The sequence below is a fragment of the Girardinichthys multiradiatus genome, chromosome Y, assembly GCF_021462225.1.
Source record: "Girardinichthys multiradiatus isolate DD_20200921_A chromosome Y, DD_fGirMul_XY1, whole genome shotgun sequence".
Classification (NCBI taxonomy): domain Eukaryota; kingdom Metazoa; phylum Chordata; class Actinopteri; order Cyprinodontiformes; family Goodeidae; genus Girardinichthys; species Girardinichthys multiradiatus.
In genome coordinates, this window is record NC_061818.1 from 7,555,893 (window position 1) to 7,565,855 (window position 9,963).

The 9,963-nt window shown below is 39.6% G+C and overlaps 1 protein-coding gene and 1 pseudogene across 1 annotated transcript; both read left to right on the forward strand.

The window, feature by feature from the left end:
- Positions 1–168: 168 nt before the first annotated feature.
- On the forward strand, positions 169–3,453 carry LOC124864864 (annotated as a pseudogene).
- Positions 3,454–8,205: 4,752 nt separating this feature from the next.
- LOC124864267 (ras-related protein Rap-2a-like) lies at positions 8,206–9,522 on the forward strand. The gene has a single exon (XM_047358980.1). It carries the CDS (start codon positions 8,356–8,358, stop codon positions 8,980–8,982), a length of 627 nt encoding a protein of 208 aa, XP_047214936.1. The 5' UTR covers positions 8,206–8,355; the 3' UTR covers positions 8,983–9,522.
- The last annotated feature ends 441 nt before the right edge of the window (positions 9,523–9,963 follow it).

The window sequence follows — 9,963 nt, forward strand, 5'->3', positions numbered from 1 at the left end:
GGAAATACTTCATCTGACCCACTCCCAGAAATACACCTTGTCAAAGTGTTTTAGCACCTCACTCCAGCACAACTACCTGCTGAATCCTCACACTCTCCACCTCCCATTTCACCTAATAAAAATAGAATTTATGTATTACCTATAGGGATCCAGAGTTGTTTAGTTTACATGGACACCCAGTCTGAAATCCTGCCAAAGATCTTCAGAGCGCCCCCTGTTTCTACCTCTTTCTCTAAGGTGTGGCGTGCACGAACCTGCTGCCAGATAAATAACAGGAAAATAGGTTGGACTGTCCTGCTGTTGAAGCCACTTCAAGCATTCAGAATGCCTTGGTCAGTAAATTGTAACTGATGCAGAAAGGACGTCTGCATAGCAAAGCATGATTAAATTAAATGAATGTATCATTGGGTCATTGCTGTGTCTGTTGAGTATAAATTCTGTAGCAGTGATACATATTTATGGTACATGTGGTATATTTAAGTTTTAATGCTAGTGCCACAGAATATGTGATATGCTATTTCTATTTTTTTCAATATACATTAATAAACAAACAGTCATTTTCTACCGCTTATTCCATAGTGGGTCGCGGGGAAGCTGGTGCCTATCTCCAGCAGTCTATGGGCGAGAGGCAGGGTACACCCTGGACAGGTCACCAGTCCATCACAGGGCAACACACAAACAACCATGCACACACTCATTCACACACCTAAGGGCAATTTAGAGACCAATTAACCTAACAGGCACGTCTTTGGACTGTGGGAGGAAGCTGGAGTACCCGGTGAGAACCCACGCATGCACGGGGAGAACATGCAAACTCCATGCAGAAAGACCCCCGGACGGGAATCGAACCCAGGACCTTCTTGCTGCAAGGCAACAGTGCTATCCATCCACGTTCCTGTAAATGTGCATCCAGCATATAAATGAAACAGATCTGGCCATTTAAACCAGCTGCGTTGAAAGGACCAATTGCATGGTATAAAAGCGCGCTTTTTTTTTCATGCCAAAGATATCATAGACCTAAGAAAATTGCCTCAGCTTGAACTGTAATTTCAATAATATTTCTCCTTAAAAGCAAAAAAATTACATCATTAACCTTAACCTATTGCAGAAAAGCAGGAATGTTCTGCATTGAGTAGTAATGAGATCAGTTGTCACAGGACATGCTGTTTCTTTCCCTTCCACCGCTCCACCGGTTGTTACCTAGAACATGATGTTCCAGACCCAGACGACATTGTCAGAGGAGCCTTAGCCAAAGTTAGAGAAGAGGAGTTCAAAATGCATGACACACATTTTAGCTGCTCTGTTCAAAGCGACAAAGCCGCTGCATAAAGAGGGTGGATTAAGAGAAAGGTAGGAACTCAGGAGGTGGGTGTCAGTGAGCTTGTGTGAAAGTGTGTGTGAATGTGTGTATTTAAAAACCGCTTTAAGGAAAGAAAATTCTGGATTTGTAATCATCTTCCCCATCTTTTGTGTGACAGGGACTCAAAAACGTTTAAGGTTCCATGACTTGTGGCCAAAATCGTAAAATAGTAACCAGATTTATATCCACAAGTAGCAGAGTAGGTATGATAAATGCTTTCTCTTCATGAAAAAGACTATGCATCAGTCCCCGCAGGCAACGACCCTTATAAAAATATTCTGTCAGATCACATTTTTGCCCTGGTCATTATCACAGCTTCATGCTGTTTCTTGTCTAGTCAGATGAGTGAAGGGTTTGCAGAAACAGATGTCTGTGCAGCTGTTTCGGGGATCATTATTGTTTATCTCTCTAAAATGAAAACAGTTGAACTGTTTGGGGTATTTAAAGGACAAAAACTAGGTAATTCCACCATTTTTGGTTGAATCACATATGCTTTGGTACCAATAAAAGCAAAATAGATTCTTCAGATTTCAGAAGAAACTTTGGGTCTGCTAAAAAGATCAAAAGGATGTACAGCACAATGAAGCACACCGTCTAATATTAAATCCATGTTTTCCTTTAAACTACAAAGGTACACCGCAACACTCTCCAGGTAATTTTCACCTTGAGATTGGCATTAGCTTTATATTAGAAATATTTGCATTGGCAAACAGGTTGCTGTCTGAAGCTGCATGCCATTATTGCACATAATTATAAATAATGACATTCTGTTCTTGGGAAAATATCAAATTCCAGGAAGCGCGACTGCTTGACTTGACTTTATGGGCTGGGCCGGAATACAGTGCTGAATAAACAGAACCGGTCCCTTGCTCACCAAACGCACAAAGCTTTATCATATTTTTGGGAGGAGTGAATGCTGCAAGTCACTGACTGGATGCAATCTGCTGGGTTTCCTTAGACAGAAAAACTTTTTATCCAATTTGAATAAATAACTGAATCTGACTGCACTGTTCAATGGTTAGGATTACTTGGAATGTATGAACCTGACTTTTGTGAAGTGCCTTGAGACAACATGTGATGTGAATTGGCGCTATATAAATAAACTGAACTGAATTGAATTGAAATTTTATCAAACACTGTTTTTAGCAGAGGGATTATTTTCTCTATAGTGGAGCACCAGATTCAGAGATTGGAGCCAGTGTGATCAGGTAAAAGACTGCATGTCCCATGTGTAAACTGTCCTCCTCTTTGTTACAGCCAGCCATCACAGACTGGCACGACACTTGTTAAAGTTATTCTGTGTAGCGGGTCACTTTTCCACCAATCACTACTGGTCTATGATCTATGATCCATTCCAGATGTATACACAAGCTTTCTGACCACTGCAGCCAAGTCCTCTGCAGACGGGGGAGAGGAAGAAGGAGCTGCTGAGCCCGGTCAGGTCAGGACTGCTGGACTTCATTTAATGGGGAACTGTCTGTGAAAAGCAAGGGTGCAGATTACAGAGGGACCCTGAAGAAATAAAAAGGGAAAATGTTGAGGCTTTCTCCATGGCTAAAATCTGAGATCGCTATTGTTTCCAAAGTGTCCAAATATTGGTGGAGGAGATCTACCATGATGCTGATGAGAGATACATGCACCCAGAGGTGCAGGTTTTGCTCAGTGAAGACAGTCCATCAGCCCCCTCCTCTGGATTCAGGCGAGCCATACAACACATGCAACTCCATCGCTGCTGGGAGCTGGACTATGTGGTTCTGACATCAAAGATGATCAAATGGGGCAGCGCACTTTGTCAAAACTGTTTCTAACATGAAAGAGTTAAAGCCTCAAAATATGGTTCAATGCTGTGGTGACATGGCACCTGTGGAGACGACCAACCTGTCAGGGTTAGATGTATATGGCCATAATGTGAAGATGGTGCGAGGCCTGCAAAGGCTTGTTCAGGACCCAAAGCTAACTTGGACCAATCCCTGAGTGTCTGGAAACACACAGTCAAAATGCAGCACTTGAAAAGTTTGATTGTTGAGAGAAAGTTGGAAATAATATGGGCTTGTCATCCACATTTAGAAGAACACTGGTTCAATCTTCAGTAAATAAAACCTGGTCAGTCCCAAGACGTTGTGCAATAGAGAGTGGTAGATTTTAATTTTAGTCTACGTTCGACCTAACAACTAAACCAAAATGAAATTAGGGACCATTGCGTGTCTTTGAGGACACTGGTGTTCCTCTCTCCACCTGTGCCTGACCTCAGGGACTCCTTTAAGGCAAGAGGAAATAAGAAAAATTAACTGATGAGGAGATAACTATGTGCATAAAAACTACTACCTGTTATGAACAGAGAGGCTGCAATATTCAATCTTCAATCTCTTCTTTATAAGCCGCTAAATCACTTTTACTAACTCCAACCTTCACCAAGTGGACATGGAGTTTTGAGTTAATGTGCTTTCTTTGAGATCTAAAAAAGAAATAGTCTTTAAAACTTTTAAAAGAAGTACTATGTGACTAAAGAAAGAAAAGAAAGATCCTGTATCATTTCCCTTCTCCTTTAAAATGCTCTGGCTACTTTTCACGTGTTTTCTTAATGCTTTTAGCAAGAGAGCAAAAATTAGTTACTACCATTTTTTATAAGGAGAGGGGTCTAATATCAAAACAAAAAAAATACATCTGTGCTATAGAGAACTTTTTCAAAAACTTGGGACATGTGTGCATGTTTGAGTCTGTTTGCAGAAATTTGACTCTGTATAAATTAAAGAAAATCCACAATAAATTCAAACATCTGCACCCAGTTCTTGTTTTTAAAAATCATTGTTGTATCTTTGCAACCAGAAAAAAAATAATTGTTGAATCCAGATAATTAAAAGGCCCAATTATTATGACATTCATGCTGGTGATGAGTGTATGTAAACATCTGAGCAGACCCGAGTCTGCAAATCATGTCACAAACTACAAATTATGTCAATTAAATGGCATTAGTGGACTGGATTAGGTTTCTCGTGTACTTATTCCTCTTCACCTCCATCATTAAATCTTTTATGATTATCATCCAGCAGAATGTCCTGACATGTCAGCTTTAAGATAAATGAAATGCATAAAGAACCAGATGGGAACTAACTTGCTTCAGTGTTCAGTGAACTGAAGAACTAGCGAGACAGAGTTTAATTGCCCTGGAGGCATAGAGCTTTGGTTTCAGACAGGTTTTACTCTAAATAAGTTGTGCTGTAGGTGCTTAAAACTTACAGGCAGAGGTCAAAATGTTCAAACCCCTGATGAGGAATAACAGAGTTAGATAATAATTTAGAAATAATTAAGCAGACATCAGAAAAAGAAACACAACCTAAGCTATATGGCAAGGTTCTCTCAACTAAAAGTTTGATTTTTACACGCCTTAACTAATCTGTTAAGAGTCACCACAGGTCAACAGTTGGTGATATAATCAGATAAAATGCACTGATTTATTGCAGGAGTGGCATGGTGTTTCATTTAGGACATTACATTTATTGTTCTGGACGACTTGGTCTTTGGGTGTACTTGGAGTTATCTAAGTTTTATGCGTGGTTTAATCAGGGTGCTGCTGTGATGTTTATTCATTGTCCTTTGGATGCATTCTGTGATTCCTCTGATGTATGGTACTGTGACCATTTTTTTGCTTTCTGTTATTCTTTTCGGTTTCTTTTTAGATATATGCCTATTCTCTCTCTGTTCCACCTATAGTCGTTCATTTTTTATTGCCCATGGTGGATTTTGACATCTGGTTAATGCATTGTGGATGTGTTGTTCTTCTTCTTTCCTGTCTTCCTCATCTGTTATAAGTTTTGCTCATTAGTATAGAGTTCTTAGTACTGACATTTTGTGCGTGATGGGGTGTTCTGATGTCCAGTAGATACTGGTCTGTGTGTGTGTTATTTTTATGCCACAGTTTTTAGAGTCAGTGATCTTTATGTCCAGGAAACCAATGGATTGATTTGTTTCTTCCTCATGTGTGAAATTGATATGCCCAGGGGCATCCACGGTGTTGAGGTGATCTGCAATCTGTTGTGGAAGTCCTAATTTAACCTTCTCCAGAATTTTACTAACGTAACGCTTCCATAGAGTTGGTCGCCAGTGCTCTGGTGCAGATATTATAGCTCTCAACAGTGCAAAACCTTCCTTTTGTCTACATATGGTGTTTCTGAATTTGAAATAAGTGGATGTGGTCACAAAGAAAATTTTAGGTAAGTCATTTTTATTTATATAGCACCTTTCACTGATAAAAATCACAAGGTGCTTCAAAAGATTAAAAAGATAATAATAATAATAATAGTAATAATAACAAAGAATTGAGTATAAGTCTAAATAAGATGACTAAATAAGTAAAGCTCAATCTCCACGGGTCTTAATATGAGTCTGGGGAACCACCAACCGGATCGGGTTAGATCATTTAAGAGGCCAGGAAGAAGACAGGGGTTCCAATAGGTCCACAATACATTTGGGGACTAAAATAAACAGGGAGCCAGTGTAACGAGGCAAGAAATGGGGTAATGTGGTCCTTCTTTTTAGCTCTGGTTAAAAAGCCTTACCACTGCATTTTTTCACAGTCTGAAGGTGATCCAGACATGTGAAAAGACTGTTGCAGTAGTCCAAACGAGATGAGATAAAAGCATGGATAATCATTTCTAGCTCTGTGTTTGATACAAAAGATCTAAGCTTAGAGATCTTTCTAAGGTGATAAAGGAAGTTTCCGAGAAGATGCTTACAGTGCGTCTCAAGAGACAAAGCACTGTCAAAGAAAACACCCAAATTCTTGACACAACTTTCACAGAAGTAGATAAAAAGCTCACATGCTGCCTGGTAATCAGGATTGTATCAGTGGGAGCAATGATCGGGGTTTCCATCTTTTTGTCGTTAATCTGCAGATAATTTTAAGCTAAATTCATGCAGTTTGTGCAAATGAGACATTTTAAACGTGCAGTATAATTGAATGTCATCAGCATACATGTGATAAGACAGATTTTTAAAGCTTTTGAGGATTTTACCTAAAGGATGAAAATACGATAAAAGAGTATTGGACTCAAAACAGATCCTTGGGGTACGCTACAAGGCAGAGAAGCTGTGTGTGACAAAATTAAGTAATGTTGTCATCCACTTAAGTGGTTAGATTTTGTTTCTGGAGATGATGATGTTGTGGAATTTTCTTATCAAAGTGGAGAGAAGTTGACTCATAACAAGAGAAAATCCGGACTTTGTCTTTATAAGTTTTATTCAAAGGCATTCAGCCTTTGAAGACCCTGACACTGAGGTTAGTCAGTGAAACAGAGCCCCGATCAACATTTACACACAGTATGTATACCAGAACATGACAGTGTTATCTCAACTTCAAAGAGTCTGTGTTTTATGACCCCAGGCCCTTCTCGGGTTCAGAGGTGACAAAGTTATCTAGAAACCCATCTGTCCTTCCCAACACATCATCCTAACTGTGGGTTTTAACCATTAAACTTCTGATAATGGCTTTTACAGCTTCCTCTCCTAACACAGATGCTCAGAGGAGTGAGGTAACCCAAAGGTCATACACTTTGGAATGCTTACCGCAAGAATTTCCATTACAATGAGAAAAGACTTGACATCAGTGAGCAGAGCTTACTGATACGGGGAAGACTGGAGTTCAGGGCTGGACTGGGACCAAAAAATGGCCCTGGCATTTTTGGTCATGGTAGCCCACCATGATTAGTAATATAATATGCGGAGACACATGAATCAGAACCTCGGGAAGCAAGGGACACGGGTAGATTACAACTCGTTGTCAAGACAATCTGGCATCTGTCTCATGGAGCCAGCTCCTCTATAAACTTCTCCTAATGAATCTTAATGAGCCACAGCTACTGAGCCTGCACCTGCTGGTCACACCCTGGAAGGCAGGCACTGAAATTTGCAAAAAGGTAAACTTGCCTATCTTTAGAGAAGTCACTGTGCCATGAAAAAGTTTGTATACCCCTTACACTTTATTACATTTTGTAACATTACAGCCTGTTCATGAAATTTAGAGGGATTTTATTTTAGACCAATACAATGTAACACAAAATCTTGCAATCTAACTGAGCTTGAGCTACTTTGCAGAGAACAATAGGTAAAAATGTCCATCTCTAGAAGTGGTAGGCTGGTGGAGACTGACCCTAAAAGGTGGTTCTAAATAGTATTGACTAAGGGGAGCTGATAACAAATGCCATTGGACCTTCTAGATTTCTAATGGTAAGAGGATTTGAAAAGATTTTTCCTTCTACTTCAAAATCATATGCTACTTTGTGTTGGTCTACCACATTTAAAACCAAAAAAAAACCCACAGCATAACGCTGCCAGGGGTGCCAAGCGCTGCCATATTCGAGGGGTGAAATAACTCGCACAGCATTTTATCCAAAGGTATCCAAGTAAAGGGAGTTGAATACAAATGCACACCACACTTTTCAGTCGTGTATCATTTCCCTTCCACTTAACAGACATGCAATACCTCATTTTTGTTTACTGCATAAAATTCTCACAAAATGCTTCAACATTTGTGATTGGAAAGAATACTCTGAAAGGCAAAATGTGTGTGAGATAGTTTTAGAAATATTCCATAAAATATGTTAGATCAACTTTTTCTTCTGCAGAAAAATACATTTCTCTTGATTAAACTCAAAAATTCCTTTTTAGTTGTGCGTTTTGATTGATGGAAACACTCAGAGATGTGGTCTGCATTGCTCACAAAGAACACCTTGAGCAAGTTTTTCTACTCTCTTCTTGAATTGTTTTCTGATTGGCTGCTCTGAATTCAACCTTCTTCCTTGTTGCGATTGGCTGGAAACCTAGTGGGCAGGTGATGAGTGTAAATAAATACAGTGTGTGAGTGTAGACAGAGGAGCACATGCAGGCTTTTACTATCAACACCTTTCAGCTCTGTTAGCACATTTCTTTACCAGCAAGCATCGACTGCAACAAAAAAGAAGACATTTTAATTTTTGCGAGGAAAAAAGAAAAACATTGTCATGTCTTTTGATACAAAACACAAGACTGAAGTGCGCCTGGTGTTTCTAGGAGCAGGAGGAGTAGGGAAGACAGCCCTCATCCAGCGGTTCCTCAAAGACACCTTTGAGCCGAAGCACCGGCGAACAGTAGAGGAGCTCTACAGGAAGGAGTATGAAGTGGGGGGAATCAAAGTCACTATCAGCATTATGGACACCAGTGGGAGCTACTCCTTCCCTGCCATGCGAAAACTCTCCATCCAGAACAGCGATGCCTTTGCCCTGGTTTATGCGGTGGATGATCCAGATTCCCTGGAGGCTATTAAGAGGCTGCGAGAGGAGATTCTGGAAGTCAAGGAGGACAAATATACACCCATTGTGGTGATCGGTAACAAGATAGACCGACACAAAGAGCGACGGGTCTCCAGTGATGATGTACTGTCCACGGTGGAAGTGGACTGGAACCAAATCTTCCTGGAGTCCTCAGCCAAGGACAACGTCAATGTGATGGAGGCCTTCAGGGAACTGCTGCAGCGGGCCAACCTGCCCACTCAACTTAGTCCAGTACTCTGCAGGAGACGTGAAACCTTTCCCAAGGAAAACAAAAAGCACCCCCCCATGAACAAGATCCGCAGCTGCCTCCTGTCATAGAGAGAAAAACATGCAAACCAGACCGGAACCGGAACATTTAAACTGATGAAAGAAAAACAAACCAAGAGACAATGTTTGACAAGATAATCGAATGTTCCCTTCTGCTCCATGCTCCAAGATACTTCTGCTAAGACAAACATGAACAGATGAAAACAAAGATAAACTTAAAGACAGGATTAATGTGGTTGAACGTGACTGTACCTACTGTGAATGTCAAAACATACACAGAGCTCTGAGCATGTCGTGTTTGGTTTGTGCTTACAACTATTGATGTTTTAGTAATTAACTGTGATCATTTGGTGGGAAACAAATCAGCTTCTGTGGAGCAATCAGTCAAAAACAATAGTGTTTTATCTTTAAATGTGATTATTTTGCAGTTGAAGTCAACATATGAAGAAGATAAACTGTGCACTTTATACTTTAGAGAAATATTAATATTGGTAATCAATGGATTGTCTGTTTTACAGCACCTATTTGTTTGTGTATCCTCATAAAGCTTAAGACATCAACTAGAATAAAGTTTTATTTTGTCTGACAAGATTGATGGAAAAAAAAGGAAAATTGTTGCAGTTCTGCTTGACGTTTTTTCTAAGTTTCACTGTTTTGTCTAAGGTTCTGTATTGTGGAAATGAAATGTGTTAAGAACATTCAAATAAGCTGTCAAGAGAATAACTGCAGCCTTTCTTATAATCTTCTAATGCATACTTAATGTGAAAAGAAAAATAGTGTTATTTTTAGCCACAAGACAAATGCTTGTGCCATATTTTTAAAATCTCACATTTAAAAATTATTTATTAAACATTGGGAATAATTCAATTATGCACAACTAAATGAAAAGGAACTAGCAAATTGTTGATATAAATCTATTTGTGAATGTAATAGGTTGGATTTTAAAGTCTGTGCAAACAGCTATGTGTATTGTACTGATGTGTTCAAATTCTTTGAGAGCAGTACTGGTCTAACTAGATGAATAAGTTAAAA

What these genes read in the sequence shown, in the direction of transcription:
- LOC124864267 (XM_047358980.1), top strand. Translation starts at nt 8,356, where the DNA reads ATGTCTTTTGATACAAAACACAAGACTGAAGTGCGCCTGGTGTTTCTA.